This window comes from Colossoma macropomum, unplaced genomic scaffold, assembly GCF_904425465.1.
Source record: "Colossoma macropomum unplaced genomic scaffold, Colossoma_macropomum, whole genome shotgun sequence".
NCBI classification, from domain to species: Eukaryota; Metazoa; Chordata; class Actinopteri; order Characiformes; family Serrasalmidae; genus Colossoma; species Colossoma macropomum.
Window position 1 is genome coordinate 18,867,265 of NW_023494800.1, and position 23,269 is coordinate 18,890,533.

The 23,269-nt window shown below is 41.2% G+C and overlaps 1 protein-coding gene across 1 annotated transcript in view; it reads left to right on the top strand.

The window, feature by feature from the left end:
* The window catches only part of nrg2a (neuregulin 2a), a 127,108-nt gene that overhangs the window by 83,273 nt on the left and 20,566 nt on the right, over positions 1-23,269 (top strand). The window contains exon 5 of the mRNA XM_036588342.1: positions 18,016-18,136. Within this exon, the coding sequence (XP_036444235.1) occupies positions 18,016-18,136 (121 nt within the window). The remainder of the gene's footprint in view (positions 1-18,015; positions 18,137-23,269) is intronic.

The window sequence follows — 23,269 nt, forward strand, 5'->3', positions numbered from 1 at the left end:
CACACACCCTGTCTCGTCTCCAGGCTTTTAAAATATTTTTTAAAATATTAGGTTATGAAGAGGTACAAATATGTATTTTTCTACTGGGAAAAACATATTTAAGGTACACAATTGGACCATAAAACCACTACATTTAAGGTTACATTTACATTGTTTGTATCTTGAAGAACAAAAATGTACCTGCATAGAACCTTTTTCTCTAACAGTCCACACATTATCATATTATAATGTCTACACCTTTATTATAGCTTCCATTCTTTTCCAGAAACTTACTTTCAGAAATCTGATATTTTTCTACACACATTCAGTGATGTTGAAGTCTGGACTCTGGACTGACTGAGAATTGTTATGAAGATAAATGTGGTATCACTTGAAAGTTTTGAACTCACCCTTTCAACAGCTTTTCTCTTGTTTCAGTGACCTATGAGTAGAATAATTACTAGGATTACATAATAACAATATGCTTTTGAAATAGCTGGTGGTGATAGTTTTCATCCATCCACCACTCATGTGCATGTGTTGTAATAGAGGGCAGTGAGCACAGTGCTGTTTCTCCTGCAGAGTGATCTGAAATAAGTTCTGGTTACTTAAACATCTTATCCCTAGGGGGCGCTACCCCATCCACAAAGAGCGAGAAAGAAAGAGAGGGAAAGAGAGAAAGAGGGTGAGAGCGTGAGATGAGAGGAATGTGTTGATGGAAAACGCAGCTGGGCGGCTGATTGTTCCAACCTCATCAGTCATGCTGGGGCCCACCAGCAGCAGTCTCTCTCCCTCCCTCTTTCACATACACACACTCTCAGGAGCACACACTCACACTCCTGCGAAGCTCACAGATACTACCATGCACACAGCACCTGCCTGTATGATGAAAGCTAATCCATTTCTGCCTAACGTGTCTAGTGTAAACCATCACTTACTTCTTGTACAGGTTTTTAACCTTGAGTTGCTGAGGAAGTGCTAACATTCGAGCTCTGTCATTCATGCCAGTCATCTTTTCTTTTTTTTTTTTTTATTGCCGCTTTTCCCCAGGTCTGGGTCTTTCATCTGGTAAAACAATACCATCTCCCTTCTGTCAGCTTTCATACAGTGTATACAGGCATGACAGCTTTTACATAACAAGCCAACTCCCCCATGTTCTCTCTCTTTCTCACACACACTTTCTTTCATACTTCTCTTTCTCTCGTCCTCCTCCTCACTCATTTACAGACATTTCACTTTCCCTGACAGCACAAACGACAAGATTAACTGAGCTCAAATGATGCTAGAAATCTTCTCCGGCCATCAGGCTGCGGCGGAGGCTGAATGTGAAGTACCTGTAAGCAGATCGATAGCATTGATTGCGATGGCGGAGCGGCAGGGGGCCATGGGCGGCGTGGAGCGGGGCCCTCACTCAGGGAGATTCATGCCAAGCCTTGCTGTATTTACAGTCTGGAGCAAGGGCCTGCTGACAGGTGCCCTAATTCAACACCAATCAGCCACTTTACATAACTACGTCAACAAAAACAAACAGGGCCAAGTACACAGAGAGGCCTGTTGTTTTTTCACTCATCTTGCGTGCGAAGAGGCGTACCGGGTGGATTATGTGCATATATGTACGGTGCATGGAGCGGAGTCCACCCAGGACAGGCCTTGGACTATTGAGGCAAAGTGAGCCAACAACCTTCACTGCATAAAATTCAGATTTATCCTTCATAACATGTCATTATCCTCTCGATTCTGTTGCATGAAAATACATACGGTCATGCTGGAGCACATAGCTTAAAGTCCTACTATTTCTACCTGTAGCACGGTCAAGGCAGGCAAATAACACTTTACTTGACCTCTGATTCTTTATGATTGATTGGGTGAATGCTGCACTGAACTGATTTGAATTTAACCACTGGTGCCTGGCCTCACCTATCAAAAATGTGTTCCATGGTCCATGTGTATCTGTGTGACTGTGTCAGCGAGAGTGTTTTGGATTATGATGCCTCCTGGAGACCCTTTGCGCTCAGGCTATTGGTCACTGTGGGGCTCGTTTGACCTTTGGTCTAAGGATCAGATTCTTTAGGCTATTTGAGTGGAAGGGTAAGGTGCAGTGCACTTGGCCTGCTCTTTAGCCCTGGTCACATAAGAAGCATATATTTTCTAAAGTGCTGCTCTCTGCTCAGAAAACTGGTGCCCTTTGTAGTTGGCCTGCTATGTATGTTCCTTCTGTTCCACACCATCTTTCTTACCAGTCTCTGTCTTTCTTTCTCATTCTCTTTTTTTGTCTCTCTCTGTAACCCCTGTGCATCCTAGTGCTGGTGATACCATTATATTCATTAGGCCTATTAATCAATGCATGTTAATCAATGCAGAGCAGGTGTTGTTTGTTTCGGGTGGAATATGTCTCTCATTTTTCTTTCTCTGATGTTAGAATGTGTTTGTAGTAGATGTCCTCGGCTTCAAAAGGGGCTTTTTAGAGCCAGAAATTTTGATCCAGACCCAAAAATAGCCCCAGAACATTCTGCTCGACCTGAAGCACCAAGTTAATAATCTGAATCCGACTCTGACAAAGTTCTGCCTGAACCTGACCCAACCATTAATGCAATAGTTCTAATGACAGCACTTTTAAGTTACCAGTCGTCATCAGATCAATAAGTGGAATTAATCAGTGTTAAACAAAAAAAAAAATGATAGCCTGATTTTACATTTAAATCCCACGGTAACACATTGATTCCAAACTAACTTTAAATTCCATAGTAGCAAATTTACTCATCACTCATATCAATGACTTTAGCATGCCAAATTAGAAATTGTTTAAAGTAACAAAAGTAGGAAGACTCACTGTAATAGGGAGGGGGAACTAAAGCAGTGGAAAATTCAAGCCAATTCAAGCTCTATTAAAAAAATGCCACAACAGAAAATTTGAACCCAATCCAATCCTGAGAAATATTGCTGAATCCATACCTGACTGTGCACCCACTTAGCCATCTTGCTCACTCTTTGTAGTAATCCCTGTGTATGCTGATGCTGCTGGTGGTCTTGCCCACTGAGTATTCATTACTTCATTAAGCCTGTTTTGGTGGAGGGAGATCTCTGTTTTCCCCATCAGGCTGGACATTTTGTGCAAGTGTGTGCGTGTGTGTGCACACGTTGGCGGAGCTGCAGCTGTAGCCGTGACGGGCAGGGCAGCTGTGAGGGGGCTGCAGGCTGGTTCTGGGGCGGATGGGTGGGGTCAGATGCAGGTCTTCCATAAGGCTGCCAGCTAGGACCCTGACGCCACCATTTCACGCCCGCCAAAGTGTGTGAGGGCCGTGGCCTGTGCATATGTATATGTCTATGGGGGGGTGGAGGCCTGACGCCTGGGCTGGGAGAAGACCAGAGATATGCTGTCACTCCACACCACCAGTGTCTATGTAAGAATGTGTGTTGTTGAGGCAGCGTAAGAGTTCAGCAGACTGGGACGGAGAAGCAGAAATGGGGATTTTATGTTGGATAGGGGCTACTTCTGTAACAGCCCTCAGATCAAGAAGGATTTGAAGCCCCAGATGGACCCAGATGTGTCCATATATCCTTTGCCTGTGTTGCTGGTGTCACTGTGTGAGGGCCAGAGACTGGCGGCTATATCCGGAGCTGGAGTTGGGGCTGAAGCTCCAAGGAGTCCGGGACTCCAAGGTTACCCCTTGTCCTGTTGGCATGGCCGCAAACGAGGCTGCAGGAGGCTACTATTACCCACTCTGCTGCTACTGTTGCTGGCACTGGGGATCTGCCTGCTTCTCCTGCACCATGCTCTGACCCAGGATGCTTCAAACAAAGAACCTGACCTGCTGGACCTCCTCAGAGGTGAGGAAAAAGAGACAGGGCTTGTACAGGACAGCGCTCTTCCTTGGACTCTTGTCACACCTATTGGTATCTCCAGTTCTGTTGCCTCCACATCCTTCCTATGGGGGGTTTCAACTGTGCCTACACCAGGCCCCGGAACTTCCTCCTCCTCCTTGCCAACCACCAGCCCCACAACCGTCGCAGGCTTCAGCCCTGCACCCAGCAGTGCCCCACCCCCTGTGGGTAAGTGCTCCCAAGCTCCTCCACTTGTTTATACGTTCGTCCTCATTGTGCAATCGCATGCAATAGCGCCCTTTGATTTCCTTCCTTCTACGTTGTCTCCGAAACAATTGTGGAGGACAAGACCGGGCACATCAGCTATGCAGCAGGAAAAAGGGCGAAGGGAGAGGAAAAATAAAAGCATGTTAATCAAAGAGAAAAACACAGGGCAGAGTTCAGAGTTTTTTGAGGGGAGATGTCCCTCATTGTTTCTCCCTCTGATGTTGTCAGTTTGTTTGTAGTTGATGTCCTTGGCTCCTGAAAGGGGCTTTTTAGAGCATTAGTGTTAGTAATGTTTTGTTTACGAGTCTCACAAATTCTTCAGGCAGATAATGTTCCACTTTGGCCTCCTGCCTGAATAGTGATTGGAAAGCCTTCTGTCTGTCACGTACCTCTCACAGCCACAGGAGCTTTCTTTGAACTCTTTTTGAAGTGTGGATTATATAAACAGCGTCTACATATAAACATTGTAGTGTGCTACTGTGATCACTCAAGGGTCAGGAGTCAAACTATCAGCTGGACTTGTAATCCTGACCTCTTTTGTGGGAATTTTATTTGGGTGGGTGGTTTGTGTCCAAATCATCTAAAGAGAGGAGCATGTAACTCCACCCATCATAGGTCTGAAATACATCATTACAACATCATGTGACCAGTGATTCCAGGTACTTTAGTTACAGAGCACCCTGAGAAATGCTAGTTTGAACATATTGAGGCCCCAGTTAAAAAATACTGATACAGGCAAGCAGATCAGTTTTGAGTACAACAAAAATGCCCCAAACAAAACATACAGTGTAATAGGTTGGCGAGTCATGATCATAACATTTTTGCTACAGATTGTGATAGAAATAATTGAAATAATTAAGCAGTTGAATGGGCTGATTAGTTATTTTGCTTCTTAGGAATCCTTACTTTGTAGCTAAGACTGGGTTGTACTGACACAAAGTCATATACTTCAATATTGTATGTATGCAAAAACAGAAAATATCCACATTTAGAGAGAATCATATATAGTTAAGCAAAACTTACATATTGTGTGACAATATAAGCCAAAACGCTCATTCTGCAATGCATGCTAACATTAGCCACCTAGATAACAAATAAACAAACATACCTCTAAACATCTTATAGCACCCAGTTAAAAGTTACAATTTTTTTTTTTTGTAGGACCCAAGGCATGTTTTAACAAATTCATCTTCCGCTTATTTTTTTTCTTTTTTTGACTCAAGACAAGTAATGAAAAATCGTCCATTTTACATTCTGTTTGTTGTGACACAATATAAAACTAACAACTGTGGAAAGTAATTGCACTCAGCTTGAATAATTGCTAAAATTTCAAATAATTGCGATCAGATGATAATGTGGTAATTGCGACCAGCCTGATAAGAGATGTTCTTGCTATACTCTTAAAGTCTTAATGATGGAATGCTAGTTCAGGGTAGCCATGGCTCTATTTTTGGTGTGTGTGATGCTTCTTTATTGCACTTCCCATACAAAGTAAAATGCAAATGCTTTCTTGGTACAATTAAGGGCACCAATGGTTGACCAGCTCAGTGATGACCACATAGACAAGGGTTAGTGGTAGGGTTATACAAGTTTTCCTACTGGAACACCTGGATCCACAGACCCACTGGTCAGGATAGGCTTAGTCATCCAAAAAAACTGATTTTCCAACCCATCTTTGAAGTAAAAGGCTCACAATCAAACTAAACAAACCCTAAATAAGAATGTGAATGTGTGTTTAACAAGAAGCGAGCAGATAACTAACAAGCTAATATGCACCTGAAATAATATTCAGAGTATGTAAGTATTTACTTAAAGATTCACTAAAAAGAAAAATGCAAAAAGAGCCCTGAATGTACTACATGCATGGCTTAAAAGATTCAAATGCCATTTACATTCTCAGTGAGAGAGTGACTGAGCACCATTGCAACTCCCATAGAAGAGCTAGCAGAAATTTTCAGTATGCTAGTGGTGGTATTTAAAATCTTGTTACAGAGTGAAGGATTCAAAGTGAAAGCACACAGCTGGCTCTTGTATGACAAAAATTAAAAAGTTAATGAATGTCCAGGAACATCCCATGGTTTATTTATTATTATTTGTTGGTAGTTATAGGTTGTGCTGGCCTGTGTGGATCTGTTCAGAGAAAAACAAAATGAGCCATTTAAGTTTATTCTTATTATGTGAAATTTGATTTCACAATTCATGACTATACAGTATCAATTAAACTGTTATCTGCCACAGTCAATTAGTGTAGGACGTCTCAGATAATGCCCAATAGGTGTAATCCAAAAAAGGTAGTTAGAGATGTAAAAATATTTTAAAACTTCACAATGAAACAAATGTATGCAGATAATCATAGATGTGCTATTAGGTTAAGTTTGAATAAGAATCATTACTGTGCTGGGAAACTGATCAGAATAGCTATTTTTACTTAATTGCTAATGTTTATCTGAATGCTTAACTACTTAATGTGGCTTGTTTGAGGGACAGTCTGTCTGTGGATGTTGTTTGAAGACATTGATTGAAAAATAATTTTGATGTTTTGATGTTAATTTCCAGGATGAAAAATTATTTTTTACATGATTATTATTTTTCAAAAGTAATTTTGTTTTTTGATGACCTGATGATGACCTGTATTGTCACAAGGTAACTTAATATTGATGCTAAGGTAGCTTAGTACACATTATTATTAGGAATGTGTACTTTTATTATATGTGTATTTTCTTATTGGTGGAGGGGTGTGGGTCAGGTTTAGACAGAACTCTGTCAGACTACAATCGGGTTCTGATTAAAAACTTGCAGTGGATCAGGTGAAATCAGGCAGAATGTTCATGTTCTGTATTTAGGTTCAGACCAAAATTTCAGGCCCAGTGAAAACTCTACATGTTGTTTTCTGGTATGTATCATACATATGCCAAGTGCAGCATTTTTTTCTGCCGATGTTTATTGTGTTCTTGTTTTTATATGTATGCTTTTTAAAATGCTGATGCATGTTTTACGCAACAGGACCCACAGGAAAGAAAATTTTGCTCTCAATGGGTTATTTTCCTTGTAAAATGGATTACTTAAAATTACAGTTTTTGATTAGAACCATCTCTCACGTCACTTGACATTTATGTCAGAATCGAGGTCTGCAAACAATTTCTGTAATGGGAAAATTACAGTATATCCCATGCTGTACAGTTATGGGAGTGCTGGGGTTTTGTTTTGGTTGTTGCTTTAGATTCCATTTGTAAGCTATGGTTATGAAAGCAAGAAATGACTACCCAAAGAAATGACACAATCCATAAAATTTTATTTCATTTTTCTTTGCAGATGGAGCCTCACTTCTCCGAAGTCTTTTTTCAGAGTAGATACAGTTGCAAACCGTTTGGAGTGCATAAATAACTCCTAAAATGTGATCTGATCCTCATCTAAGTCATAATAATAAACTAAACCGGTCTTATGAAACAACACTCAGAACACTTTGCACCTTTATGTTATTACTTAAAGCGCTTACATGTGGTTTCAACAAAGAAGGTCACTGATGGAAAAAATATGCAAAGCCATATATTTAGTAACTAGCAGAAGGCCCTTTATTGGCAGTAGAATTAGCCAAACACTTTCTGTAGTTGATTATCCTACAGTAAGAAAGTATATCGATCGTATGATTTATACAGACCTGATAAAGTACATGTATATTTCAGGACATTGTGCTTAAACAGCCTACTCAAGCTTATCATTTGAACAAGACTGCGATCAGGGCTACATTCTAAATGTGGAATTTCCTCTGTTAGAGCCATTCTTTTGTCAGTTTAGTCCTGTATCTTGTATCATGGCATAGTTCACAGACAGAAACCCTCACATTTTGAGTAGAAATTCTTGATACAACTTATAAAATAATTGGTCATTTGGTGGTCAAAAATACAAACATTATCAAGGGTAAAGCTATCACTGTAGGCTTTAACATGTAACTAGTTTAAGGATTCTATGGCTCTTGCACCGATCTTTGTAGGATGTCCCATTCTATGGCAAAGATGCTAAATTTCCTCCCTTTTTAAACTGGCTGTGGTCTTCCTGTATTATGAGCTTCAGCAACGTCTCTGAGGTTCTCTGAAATCTCTTGCGATCAAGTCACGGTGGACTTGAACAGAATTCTGTTGTAAAGAGCCAGTATCCAAACTTTGTGGTAGAGCAGGCCAGGACACACCTGAATTGACTGAAAAGCTGGGTTCCAATCACCCTTTTCAAGAGGTCATTATCCTAGAATTTCACATGCTTTTTCCATGATTGGGTAAACTCTTTTCTCAACAAACAGATGGCCTTATAAAAGTTGTGTTGCTTGTTATGTAAGACTATCTGTATTTAATATTTTGGCTTAGATGAAGATCAGATTTAAGATCTGATTTTATGGACCATTCATGCAGAAATACAGGTCATTTCAAAGGGTACAAAAACGTTTCTTTTCTCACAACTATATCTTTGGTTACCAGTGCGTGTTATTGTCTTTACTGAAAACATGAAAGTAAGCCAGTAGCCAAACCATAGATCTTCCAAAGATAATGACTCAATCATAGTCTTCAAATCACTTCATAATGTATCTTCTCTAAGGCTGCATTGTGCATTGTGTACTCACATATTTGTTGCATTACACAAATATTGCATTTCTGAAATATTTCCTAACAGCATTATATCTTATATGTTGCAATCATGTCTTGTGTTTCAGTCACGAGAATGTTTCTTGTGATGATTTGGCATGCGTAGGATAGAAATGAGCTGGACGTTTTTCATGTATACTAAAACTCACAGAGAGAGAGAGAGAGAGAGAGAGAGAGAGAGAGAGAGAGATATGCTGCACCAGTCTGCCGTCTAATCAGAATGTGCCCTGTGGTCTACAAAAACTATTGCTGCAAAGTTGATCTTCTGAACTACGCTGTCTTTTCTCTGGGGCTGACCACATGTGTTTGTTTAGGGGCTGAAATGTCGCTCATTGTGGTGTAATAGAGAAGACCCTTCTGAAAGCTTTGGGAAGCTCTTTAAAAGAGAGGGATGTTTCAGATAATGGAAACCACACAAAATCAGCAAGAATGCATGGAGTATAAATTGACCTTCTGGTGAAGTGATAAGGGATCCCTACACCGGCCGTAACGAGAGACATCTCCAGAACTCTCTGCCAAGAATCGATGGGGGGTTGGGGAAGACACTGTGCTGGTACTGTGACAGGAAGCACATTTGTGCTATCATACTCTCTGTAGCATCATTTGTCATCTGCTGTCTTTTTTCAGCTTTTACTCTCATGGGCTTACTCTTGCTCTCAAACTCCAAAGGCATTTACACATCAATTGCATTCAAATTTCCTCCTTTCTCTTCTTTCTTGTAACCTACACTCTTAAAAATAAAATCTCTTAAATCCTTCTTGTCTTGGATGTGAAGTTCTGGGAAGAAAAAACTTTAATTGGTGTAGAACTTATGGGTTATTATGTGGAAGCATCCATTGGAGGGTTCTTTGGGTAGCAGATGAAGCAACATTCCTTGACATTAAAAACTGTTCATCTAAATGGCCTTGAAAGCGATCACCAGCAACTCTGGAGGCTTTTTTTGATCTGTGAGTATAAGTGAGTTTAGAGAGTATAAAGATGCCCTCCCTTGAGTCCAAAAGTACTTATTCAGCCCTGAGTGAGCATGTGCACAATGGACGTGAAAGAAAACATTCGGAGCAACAGGGACCTCTCCTTTCATTTTTACGACTTTCCTAGAACCCTTTAGAGAGCGTGGAAAGATGGACATGTTTATGAAGTTTTCCAGATGGCCCCCTTTTGCCCCCCACCCCAGCCCAGACTCCCTTTTCACTTCCTTGGCCATGAAGGATTAATCAAACTCAGGAGCTAAGCTTGCTGGCCAAACCCTTGGGTTTTCAAACAAGAGAGAGTGACCTCGGTTAGTAGCTACAGGTCAGACTGAGTCAGCCTTAGCCATTAGGCCCAAGGAATTTGGCCATAATCAAGCACGAGAAAGAAAATGTAACCTATCCAGTGACATTAAGGGTTGGAGTCTCTGAGGCCTGTATGGTGAGAGAAGGTTAATTAGCTAGCGACTTTGAGATTGGATAAACAGGTGTAGCTTGAGACCTGGTGAAACTGACCTTGTTAGAGTGGAATGCTTTGTCGGTCCTTGCCGTAGCTTAGGGCAGTGGCACCATGTCGAAAACAGACTGAGCGAGAAGCTTCGAGAGGGCAAATCAGTGCTTCCTGTCAGCTAATAGTCCAGGAGAGCTGACTTCGCCCCAGGCTGGGGGACTTAAGAAGCGGACTCAACACTGAGCCTGAAGAAGCAACTCTGTGATTAGCAGCCACAGACACCACTCTTGTCAAGAAGCACCTTATTTTCCCTCTGCTCTTCATCATCCGGCTGGCCAGTGAAGAATGCAAGAAAGAAAAGCCTTCACCCACAGCTAGTGGAGACAAAGCCATTCTTCATGTAGAGGACAGTGGAAGGATGAAGGGCTTTTTTCAGCTTGTTATTTGCTTTTTGAACGTGGCCTCTGTGGGATAAAGATGCCGTGCTGCATCTCCTCATTTCGTTAAGTGTGTAGAGTGAGTTTACACCCTGTCTCGGCTTGTTTTTCCTCCTTCCACTCACTCAGTCCTTTCTGTTGTTCTCTTTGATTTTTTCTCTGGCACATGCTGCCTCAGCAGGTATTTACAACATGTTCGCAGACCTCCAACAGTGAGGTGATGAAAATATCAGATACGTGCACGAATATTGTACGGTCGTGTAACTGTCAAAGCTCCATCACTGAAAGGAGAGAAATCTGGCACCGTCTCACAGGACCATGGCCATGAACATGACAAACATTGGGGTAATTAACTGCTAACATACTGACTTCTTTAAAAAAAAAAAAAAACAAGGCTCTCTAGTGTGTTCACTATTACTAAAACCTGTAATCAGAGATGGCTGAAGTAGGGCAAGTAAAATCAACTTGTGAGGTTTTTAAAAAGGGAGCACGATAAGCAGACATATTGCACGACTCTAGTGGCAGAAGTTCCTAAATGTCTCTGGCCTCAGGCCCCAAAAAAGGGGTCTGCCATTTCCTAACTGTGTCTTTCCTTCAAATTTAGCATAGGAGATTTTATTGTGCAATTAACTTTTCAACATAAATTGAGGCTACACTTAAAAAAATAAATCAATTGTTGCTGTCCTATCAAAACTTTGTGTGAACACTTCATGACAAACTGAGCAATAGGAGTGGTCCAAAACTATTTGTAGAAGTTAAGAAGATTCCACTCTGCTGGAAAGGTGTAATTGAAATAATGTGAAAGAACATTTTGTAGTGTAAAGTTATGTGGACATCCTTCCCAGAGTGGATGAATCTGATGATTGCAAACACTAAAAGAGTTTTCAAAGAGAACTCAGTGAAGGGCATGTTTTCTGAGGATCAGTCCCTCTTTTTAAGCCTCTGCTTGTGACATTAATATGTAAAGATGTCTGAAAAACTCCTGCAAAATCCGAACCGACGCCACTGACTTTTAAATTACTATTTCGGGTGAGTTCTTTTTTATCCTGACTCGGTGATGCTCCACTCCTTTTTCAGTTTTACCAAAAAATCAATAGTGCAGCTCCAACTTGTAAACGTATGTCAGACATACAAAGTTTTGTTACAACAACAATGAAATAACCTGGATAGATAGGTAAGGCAGTTTGCTTTTGAAAGTAGTGGTTGAATCAGATTGTGCATTGAAGCCTACTTTAGGTAAATGTCAGCAAAATGCTAAAATGGCTAACAATGAGTGGAAACTAACATAGCACAAAGTTGAGCAATTATTATAACCATTCTAATCGTTGCTTTCTGTAGCCTGCAACTCTTTCATTTGGTGTTAGGCATGTTAGCATTTTGGCTAAGCTATTTTTCTGGCTCAAAATCAGATAAGTAGAAGACAGCAGAGTGCAAGTTTTCCCAGAATAAACCAACTCTTCAGAGCATCACTGCTCCAGGTCTTGGAAATAAAGAGTAACAATGGAAGAAACACAAAAGTACCTGCTCCCTAGAGCGGTGGCACAGAGGGCATGTATACTTTAAACTGAGGGGACAGTGCAGGCCTCCCACTAGCATGCTTTAAAGAGCACTGAGGCGATGTGGCTCGCGGGTTTCTATATGCTCCAGTCTGGCCACAGAGGAGCTCTCTGAGGTTTAGCCTTTATAGTGGGGGGAGGAGAGGTGGGTGGCTGGGAGAGAGAGCACACACCTCTCGGCAACATGATTTTGGCACAGTGCCAGCTCTCTCTGCACTCTGCATGTGTGTTGTGCAAACCAGAAGAGAACTGTTATTACAGTGTGCCTCCACTGTTGCTCTGCAGGACGTTTTTCTTCTTCTTCTTGCGATTCCATGCCACACCATGCGATAAATAGATAAGGTGATGAGGGAAGGGCAGAGAAAAGGAGACAGATGGAGACAAAAGCTATAAACAATGTTTTCTGTACTGGCTGCAAGTTTAAAAAGAATATCCAAATAAGTAAATGCTAAACAAATTTTAAGTTGTCATCAAAATGAATTAAATCCACAGATGTATCATAACCGCCACTATTCTCTAATACCTGCTTAAACTGTACATGCAAAGAGGAGTAAAATTGTAAGGTAGTTTGCACAGAAAATATAGGGAGAGAAATGCCACCGCCTACTTATTTCACTGCATATTTTTTGTCATGTCACATCTGTCACTGAATGTCAGAATAAATCACACATTGTCTCTGTTGATCTGAGAGAATAAATCAAAACGATCATCCGTTGCTATATGCAAATTCAGTTGTTTAGCATGCCACGACTAGACAGGGTCTTAAAGTCTCCCCAAAAGTATTGGGACAGTCACATACATTGTACACTCTATCAGGTTTGATTCAAGATTAAAAGACAGATATAAGACAAAACTACAAAGATGTGATTTCTGGGCATGTTTTTGTTTTTGAGAGAGCTGCACATTTTTCTTCGCACAGCCATTTTAGATGAGTGAAAGTGCTGGGGCAGATGCTGGAAAAAAAAGCTTTGAAAACTCCACTGGACCTGCAAACGACTAACAGTTCCATCTTCCCACAGTCTTCCGTGATGCTTTGCCAATATTTTACATGAGCTTTTTACAGTTCTTTGTGTTGAAGCATTTCTGACTGATTTCAGTGAAATGCATGTCTGCATGACTGGATATAAACTTGGAGACCGACTTCTTCAGTCCGACTTGTCCGCCTTGGTTGCCTTAGCAGAGTATTTTAGATCAGTATTTTGCTGTATAGTACCACCCAATGAGTCTAACAGTGAGGGTGCTTACATGCACTCAATAATCTGATCAAAGTTGGATTTCTGCAGTTTTCTGATTATTCAAATGGTCATGTAAACAGCATAGTCCGATTTCATAGGTTGGAGTAAGGCCTAGAAATCTGATTAAGAATTCCGATAAAGAGAGCTGCATTTTGGCTCAGTAATCAGATTTCTCAGTCCATGTGTACTCTTACTCGGATTTCTTTCAGATTTCTCAGCCTGCGCATGAGCGAAAACAGATTGCGGTACTGGAAATAAGCGAGTGGCCTTGCCGTGAGATGGCAGCACTTTTGGAGCGACACTGAAACCAACTACAAGCTTGACGAAAATGAAGGATTTTAATATTCTTTCATCTTCTAGATGATGTACGTTCATATTTTTAGGTAAAATGTTTTTTTAAAAAAAAGCCACAGCATGAAGTTTGAGTTTTACATTATGTTTACATCAGATCTTCTTCTGTGAGTTTATCGGCTGGTTGCAAAGTAGAAATCTGATTATTGTCTGAATCATGTAGACCTAGAGTTTCCCCATTGTCTGATTACTCAAGTGCATGTAAACGTGTTGAACTGATTACTGACAAAGTCTGGTTTTCTGCAGTTATCAGATTATTAAGTGCATGTGAACGCATTCAGTGTTTCTGCACAAGTCGTTGTACTGATTTTACTTCACATCAGCAATAAAGAGTTCATAAATAGCAATGGTTAGCTACTACTTGCACCAAGTTTCAATGCAGTTTGACCCAAATGTTTCCTAATACTAATGTTCATCTAAAATGATGGGACTGAGAATGTAAATGATGTTATTCCAAAGCAATGAAGTAAAAAAAATCAATTTTGACTGTCCCAGTACGTTTTGAGGAGACTAAGGAAATTCACTCATTCCAATATTTTTTTTTTCGATTCCCTTCATTAACATCTTTGCTAAGCCAGAAAGAGCGCTGCAATAGTTTTGCATATCAGGCAAACCTCGTGGGCGAGAAAAATGCACATGTGCCGAGTTTTCTCTCTCTCTCCATCACATGGCCCAGGTGTGCCAGATGTGCGCTGGTTGCCATGGTCCCATCATGAACTCCTCTTCCCGAGAGGCTAACCACTTCTCCACTGCCAGCACCAGCATCCTATCACCGCTTTATTCACTTAGAGAGAGCGACAGAGGGAGAGAGGGAGAAGAAGAGAGAATAGCAGCACATTTTGTTCTTCGGCGAGTTTCTGAGTGACTTTGCTGTCTGGCCTGCGTTGCCCGAGGCTGCACCAAAGACAATTCCCTTCACATTCCAGGCTGTTTCTCATTTTCACACATTCATTTGGAACAAGAGCGTCTTCAATCATCTTTCAATGCAAAGGAAAACACAGGCGGAGAAATCTTATTGGTTGGGGGGTGTTTTGTTATTCGCTATGAAACTTAATATCTGACACAGTTTTCACAGCAGATTGGAGCGTCTCAGACAAGAGAATGATATTTATTGCATTTTTGTCTCCTGGAATCTTTCCATTCAGTATAATAAAAGATAAATTAAGTTGTAGGACTGTGTGTGGCATGTATGTGCATGTTCGAGGATGTGCATCATCATTGTCTAGTGTAAACTAGACAGTCACTGGTTGCTGATTTAAAGATTGCAAAATGCCTTGAACAAAAGTCAGCATTGTGTGAGTGTGTGTGGCCATATGTTTAGTTGTTTGTGGGGACCAGATATTGCCCCCAAGTATGACAGGAAAATATGAACATTTTATATTGTTGCTGTGGGAACAAAATACAGTACAGGAGATTTTGGCGCAACAGGGACAACGTACATATTGTTCTATAAAAATGTAGTACTTGTTTTGACTGTCAATTTACGTTTCTCAGTGAATCGGTGATTGCAATTTGAATAAGGAACTGGGTGTCTGCAGATCATTAAAGCAGATCATTTGGCAGGTCATTCTCCACAACGGGGTTATATTAGCACTCAAGTTGCTTTTGTGTACAGGCAACTAGAATTAAACCCTGTGTGGGAAGTGAATGTACATCACTGTTAACTTGGTGCTAACATAACATTGAAATTGCCATTTAAATGCTAGCAGAAATTAACATTATCATGCACTTGTCAGCAGAGGTGCTCAGGCTACTTATGAAGTGAAACTTTCTGCATTAAACAGTACTAATTCCTGATATGCTCTGCGACACATCTATGAAATAATTGCCTCAAAGCAGCATAAAAGATTTTGCAAAATGTCTAATGTTTTATTATTTGAAATGGCAGATGGCTTTAGTTTGTGTCAAAATTTCATAACAAATTGATCAATTTAAATGGTCCTAAATGACTTGGTAAAAACACTATAACATTAACGTACATTAAAAGTTAAGCTGTGTTCTATCTTTGTTCAGTAAGTTCCCATCATGGAGACATGAGGCAAGATTTTGTTATGATCAGTGACAATATATTCCAGATTACTGTTGGGTTGTTTAGCTACTGTAATATAGAAGTCAATGAAAATTGTTGGAAGGAGAGAATTACAGATGTGCATGTATTTATGTGCATTTGTGCATGAGTGCATGTATACTTGTCTTATCATTTTGCATCTGTAGCAGTTTGAGAAGTGGTCACAACACTTTTTACACTAGAATTCCACACCACTTTCACACAAACCAGTTCATTTGGGACAGCAAGCAGCTGCATGTGCTCTTGGCCCTGTTGAATGGTGCAGAATGTGTTCCAACGCAGTTTGTTCTTTTCAAAAATCAGAGACTTGGAAAACACCATAATTGCTCTGTGCTGCCACGAGAATTTGTGAGCTTGCCCCACACAATAGTTGATAAATGGTGGAGTTATGTACCAGCAGGAAACGACTTCCACTGTCAGTCGTCACTTCTTTCTTGTTTTGATTCAAAAGTCAATAAACATGCACACATGCACCCCAGTAGAGCGCTGCTTGAATGGAAGGCGCAGATAAGGGGAACTTCAACAATGCACTTGTAACAGATTCCCTCCAAAAAAGAAAAGCATCTAGCATTTTCTCCTAATCACACCGCGTGAATCCTCTCTACACCCACTTACACCTCCCTTCTCTCTCCCTTCCCTCTCTCTTTCTGCCTCCTCCCCCTTCACTTTCTTTGTTTCTTTTTTTTTCCACCAGTCTTCCCAATAGCATGCTGAGCGCTGCTCGGCTAATACAGCACGATTAAGAGTCTGTAACATTAAAGCCATTCCAGACGTCTGAATTCACCAAGGCGTGGGGGGGGCGGGGTCCTCACAGAAACAGAAATGTTTATCTTTGCAAGTTGAACATCTTGGGACGCCATCATGGCAGTAGAGATGGAGGGGAAGATAAGTGATGGGGACTAAGAGGTCATTGTTATGAAGTGAATGGCTGTTTTATTATGCTGTTTAGATGGGGTTGAGAGTGCGTAGTCTGGGCTGAGTGGCGGGATAAGATGGCCATTATGTGGATAACGGCAGCTGCTCTGAGCATGATGTAATGAACGTTATCTCTCCGGGTGGCTCATGGTGTCTTGTACATTAGTTTCCTGCAAAATGGTGGCAGGTTTTTCAGTGGGGACGTCTGCCAAAAGACCTAGACCTAAACCTGTCATTGCTCTTCAAGGCAGCTGCTAACATTTGGGTACACTGTAGTAAATTACAGCTTATAATCATAGGTGCGAACTGAGGTGTTGGGAGGGGGTGGGGCAAGGGACATATTCTCGCCCCCCACTTCTTGCAAGTATGAATGTAAGATAATTTTTGTGGGTTAGCAGGATGGTTGTCGACTGTATTATTGATCAGATTTTCCACAGCAGTCACATTGCCCTTACAAATGTCATTACAAGCTAACAGAGGGTGACTGTATAAGTGAAAATGGGTGCACTTAACTGTTCCAAAAGGAGTCTGTGTCAGCGCTTTGTCAAGCAGGTAGCCTACCAACTGATTTCTCTACCTTTTATGTGTATCAACCTTACGTGATCATTCTCTAACTACCAGAATGCACACATATGTAATTCCTGTTAATAATACTGTTTTAATATTGACAAATAAAGCATTACATATCCTGAGAATATGGTTGCTTTCTGTACTTTTACATAGTTTTCCAGACAGGTTTACATAGAGATAGCATGTCAGTATTGATGGGTATTGGTGTCAGGCCAGAAAATGTTTTTCACTACAGATTTTAAAAATGGTGTCAGAAAAGAAATTGTTATCATGCTAGGTGCTAGCATTGTATAGACACTATAGCTGCACAATGGCCCCACACTTGTCAGATGAAATTTGTACCCCTACTTATAAAAATATCTTATTATAATAAAATAAACACATTTCGCTTTGCTGATTAAGGCTATGTAGTCGATTTAAAATAGACGTCACTGTAAAATGAATGCTAGTTTTATTAGGTCAAAATTAAGTGATTCATCCCACAACACTGAAAGTGCTTCCAACATTGTTTTCTACTTCAGCCAACAGCTAGAAAACTTAAGTTAGCTAAGCTAAAGAAAAGAGACACTCAAGCTATAGAACAAGCAAAAAAGTGTATACATTTTTTTAAGTTCTATTTGAATAATTTTTATTTGTATTTTGTTTTTATTTTGTGGAGGATGATTCTTTGTTTCCTCTGCTGACCAGCTGCCTCTGCCTGGGGACAGTTTGGGTATATATATATATACGAAGCTAACGTGCTGATGTCTTCTGTTCCCTCAGTAACCACAACGTTACCTCCAGGCTCCGGCCACGCCAGAAGATGCAACGACACAGAAAAGGGGTACTGCGTGAATGACGGCGAGTGCTACTTCATACATGGTATAAATCAGCTCTCCTGCAAGTGAGTTCTTCTCTTTTCTCTCCGTTCTCCTGTCCCACAGTTTTATTATGATGGCCCACTTTTTTGATGATAGTTAACCGTGGACCACACTGTTCATTCCACATCTCTCTCTCTCTCTCTCACTCTCTCTCTCTCTCTCTCTCTCTCTCTCTCTCTCACTCTTTGTTTATCTCTCTCTCACTCTGTTTCTTTCTTCAGTTTATACTTAGTGATCTGCCATTGTAAATGAATGCTAATTAATCTATTTATCACACTCACTCATTTGCTGTTATTTTTAAATCCATAACAGAATATTTGCATATATAAATATAGACATGTATCTCTTTATTTACAGTTGTGTAAAGTTTTGGCTCTTCTCAGTATGATAGGGATATTCGGAAGATGATTAAGAAGTAGTCGCTCTTGTTTAATCCATTGCTTTATTTGGAGTACACAGCCTCTTCAGCACAAGCCAAATGGTATCCATCAAACCATCCATCATATCCTATTAAGCCGAGCCCCCCCACCCCCCCCCCACAACTTTCACTCACCATCATGGGTCTTTAGCAGTACCCCTCCATCTCCCCCTAATCTCCAGCTTGTTTGGGGCGCAGCAGGTTGACTCATTGGTGCAGATGTTGATGAGTGTGATTTGTCTCTCTCTCTCTGTGTGATGTGCTTGGGGAAGAAAAGATGGGCATCTTGGCCCACGCTGACAGGCTGCATTTAGCGTGCTGGAGGGAAGCGCACGTCAGGCCACTCCAAAATGCCATGTCACACTGGTTTAGAGCTGGTGCAAATATTTACGAGAGTCTGAGGCCTCCCACAAGGTAAATAGGGCCGTTGCTTACATTTCACTTTTGGAAGGGGGGGACGGCTTTCGCACAGATGCTTTTAGGATCACCGAGGACATCTTGTTATGAGCCTCAAAAACATTTTGACCCTTCTTATGAATATAAACTACAGCTGACTAAGGGGATCAAGTAGCTTTTGCTGGTGCAAGATGAATGGGGTCTGGTCCAGGGTCTGGGCCAGATCCAGAAGCACATATGTAAATGTATGTATATGCAGTATATATACAGTATGTGTCGTGTGTGTCCATGTGCACATTTGCACGGCTGCTTGTTGATGTGTTTTGGTGGGAGAGCTCTAAGAAGTCTTAGACCACAGGCTGTGCCATGTTATGAGTGCACCTGCTGGTATTTTCAGCCCAGCTGCAAATCTGTGCATGTATGTGCGTCTGTGTGTGTGCATATGCGTGCTGTGCTGGCCACTGGAATACTGCTCGGCAAGCAAGCAGCGAGGACATGGCTGCAACAGCCATTCAATAAGCTGTGTACAAATTGGAGGGAGCAATAACTCAATTGGTGCAGCTAATTCACTCACGGGCGAGGCACGGGTCCAGAAAAGTCAGATAATGCAGTCGAGGCCTGCAGGGAATTGTTGCCCCAAAGCCATCTCATTCAATATAGGCCAGGCTTCCGTGGGTATTACTCACCGGCCGAACAAGTCCCGCAGACAGCCTGTCTCATATTTATGCCCTGGCTTCTTTCACTTTGAAATATAAAGTTCCACAGAGGATGTGGCGAGTAACGGATGACCCCAGCAGTAATTATTTGCCTGCTGTAAAGGTGGAGATGTGTATTTCATGGCGTAGCATGTTGAGGCTGCCACGTGTGGACAGTGTTGTCACATTGTGTGAAGATAACGAAAAGACAGGAGTCGATGATGGAGGAGATTCATGGTCCAGCACCTGGGGATGGACTGCACAGCCTGTCTGATGTGAATATATCAATGGCTCTCCTCCACATCAATAAATCAGAGTTAAGAACAAAGCATGATGCTTATTATTTCATTGTATATGCTGAGCATTAAGTACTACTGTAAAAAAGGACATTACCCCAGAGTACATATATGGAAGTTCTTTAGACTTTTTAAAGGTTTTTCACACTCACACATCTCATTAACAACAATGAATTATGTATTGAAAAGCTTTAGGACACCACAAGTGGTTCTTCCATGGTAATGCTCCATAGAACCCTCTTTGGCACCAAGTAGGGATGTGCTTTTTTTATTGTTGTGCGTAAAAAGGAAACATTGAAGGTTTAGCTTTCACACTTAAACAAGATGGTTCTCCAAGGGTTCTTAGTAAAGGCAGTGGTTTTAGAACCATGGGTTCTCTATAGAACCATTTCATGCTTAATAGTTTCTTTGCATGGTAAAATGGTTCTTCAGATTAATGGAGAATGTGATGCATATAGCACCAGTAAGGGTTCTGTTATGTTAATGATGTCATGCTTGTATGTCTATGTAGAACCATATGCAACACATTTTCCGTCAATCTGAAGAACTATTTCACCATGCAAAGAACCATTTAAGCATGAAATGGTTCTATGTAGAACCCATAGTTCTAAATAGAACCATTGCCTTTACTAAAGAACGCTTGGAGAACCATCTTTTAAGTGTGTTAATTTATTGCATGCAGCTAGCAGAAGAGGTACCAGGTTGTTTGATGTTTGATGTTTTTTGGCTGTATGTGATCTAACACACCACCAGACGATCTACAGAAGATAACTCAGAGTAGCTTAACTTACACTGTACAAATTTGTCATTTTTTAAATGTTCTGCTTATATGTGGTTTGCTTTACGTTAGACACAATACCAGCTGCTTGTGTCCTGATTAGAAAATGAATGTTTTATTTCATTTTTAACCTAAACTACACATGCCTTATTTGAATACTCAGTTGTATAAAAACATAGAATTAACAATGCCCATCCCTACATCCCTATCCACTCCCCTAATTTTACCACTCTTACATGCAGGTGGTGAATTAAAAAGTCGAAAAGTAGATTTTCAGGGCTCTGGGCAGAGTTAGGAACTCCAGCTACTTTAACCCCAGCTGCGTAATCTTCGGTCCTGATTGCAGCAGACTGTCTGTGGATCTTGTTAGTGCATGGAGTGTGTGCTGACGGAATGATTAAAGAATGTGATTGAATCAGAGCAAGAGAGTCAGAGGCAGGACACAGACGTTTCAGTGCTTTCTCTCATTCTCTTTCTCTGGGTCAGGACAGACGACTCCTCATTTCTGGGTCAGAACGCTGCTCCTCTGTTCTTTTTTTGTTTTTTACAGTGCTGAGTCTAACACACTGTTAAGGTGACTCAGAGCAGGGTGAGAGACTGTGTTCACCTTTGCTATGAGTGCATTTGATGAAAGCTATACCTTAGCTGAATGCCCTGTGATGTATCTTCCCGCTCGCTACTGGCAGGAATCTGATTTTGGGTGGGCATGTGGAAGCATCTATGTGCAAAAGGAAATCACTAAACTGAAATAAGGAAACTTTTTTTTGCTTTGTTCATTTATTTTGCATGTGGAGGCTTCCATAGTATACAGTTGTCTGCAAAATTTTGGGCATCCCTGGCCAAATTACAGGGTCAGGCTTACATGGATATTACTCACTGACTAAACATGTCCTGCGGACAGCCTGTCTCATAGTTTTGACTTTTTTTTTACTTTAAAATATGAAATTCCACAGATGGAGCAGCGAGTAACGGATGACCGCAGCAGTAATTATTTGCCTGCTCTGAAGGTGAAGATGTGTATTTCATGGTGTAGCATGCTGAGGCTGCCACACGTGGATAGTGTTGTCACATTGTGTGAAGATAAGGAGAAGACTCATGATCACATTTATGGTCCAGCACCTGGAGATGGGCTGCACATACAGTTGTATACAAACATTTGTGCACCCCTGGTCAAATTACATAGTTTTGTAAGTTAAAATAAATACACATCCTCTACAGAGAACACATTGCTGCACATTTTAATGCACAACTACTGTTTATTTGATGAATTTATCATATTGGTGAAAACATGCACACATTTTATATTTTATGCTTTTTCCCAATATGTTAACTTTCACTTAGAAAATCAACAAAACATAATTTGACTAGGGGTATTCAAACTTTGGCATGCGATTGTGTTTTTAAAGGGGTTTTGAAAGTTATGGGGCAGAGCTACAAGAGGGAGTGGAATGGAGAGGTAGAGACAGCAAGGAGAGTAAGCAGAAACAGGAGGGAAAAAAAGAAGCGAAGCATGGAGCGTCGCTAGAAGCACTCAAGCACTGTCCAGGCTGTTGATGAAGTGGACAGGTGTCCTCATAAAGATCAGTAAAGCCTTCAAAGAACTCTTGCCAAAGCTTTGGCCATCTACGCAAGTCCAGGACTCTCTCTGTAAATAATTTCCAGCCTTCCTTGCGCTCTGTAACCTGGGGTGAGGGTGAGGGGGTGGAGAAACAAACAGCAGACAGGCAGACAAGCTAGACCTTTGGCAAACAGATGTAAAAAGCGTGCCTGACCCTTCTTCAGAAAAGAAAGGAAGAAGATTCTCGAGGGAGGACACAGTGGAGGGTGGGCGCAGAATCCCAGAGGCACTGGGCTGAGAAACACACGTGTGCACGCATGTTGGTTGCCTCATCTGTGTGCGCTCCAACAGGATTACTTTGTTTCCATGACCTTTGGCTCTTTCAGCCATGTACCTGTTACTTAAAACATGTCTGCATTGTGGAGGGGGAGTAATACTATCCCAGCTTAGGCTGCCAAACTGCTCACCACCTTACTGCTTGTCTGTATGTGTGTGGTGTTTGGGGAATGGCTGAAGTTCAGCACACCACTGCTGCCTCCACTAGATATAGACAGTGCGAGCTCTTGGTGTACCAGACCGTGACATGGCTCTAGAGAAGTGCTTCATAGTCCTAGCGTACCCCTGCCCTGCATACTTTGGTGGTCAAACTCACTTGATCCACTGAATCAGCTAATTAACAAACCCTTCTCAAGGTGCACAGTACTGTGGAAAAGTCAGAGACCAGTCATTTACAGTTAAAACTGCTATTAAATACAAATTCCTTTTTCAGGTGATATTTCTGGGGAAGTAAGAGCTTACCTAGATTACCTAGAGATTACCTAGAAGTGTCTATTTCATGGACTTTACTGAAAAATTACAAGTTCTTACACCTTATATGGATTAAGCTGGTCCTGAAGTACCCTTAACCTGCACATCGTCCCTATGTGGGTTCCCTGGTGCTCCACTACACCCATATTAACCCAGAAAGGGCTTGATAATTAGCTGATTGGTTGGATCAGGTGAGCTAGAGAAAGGA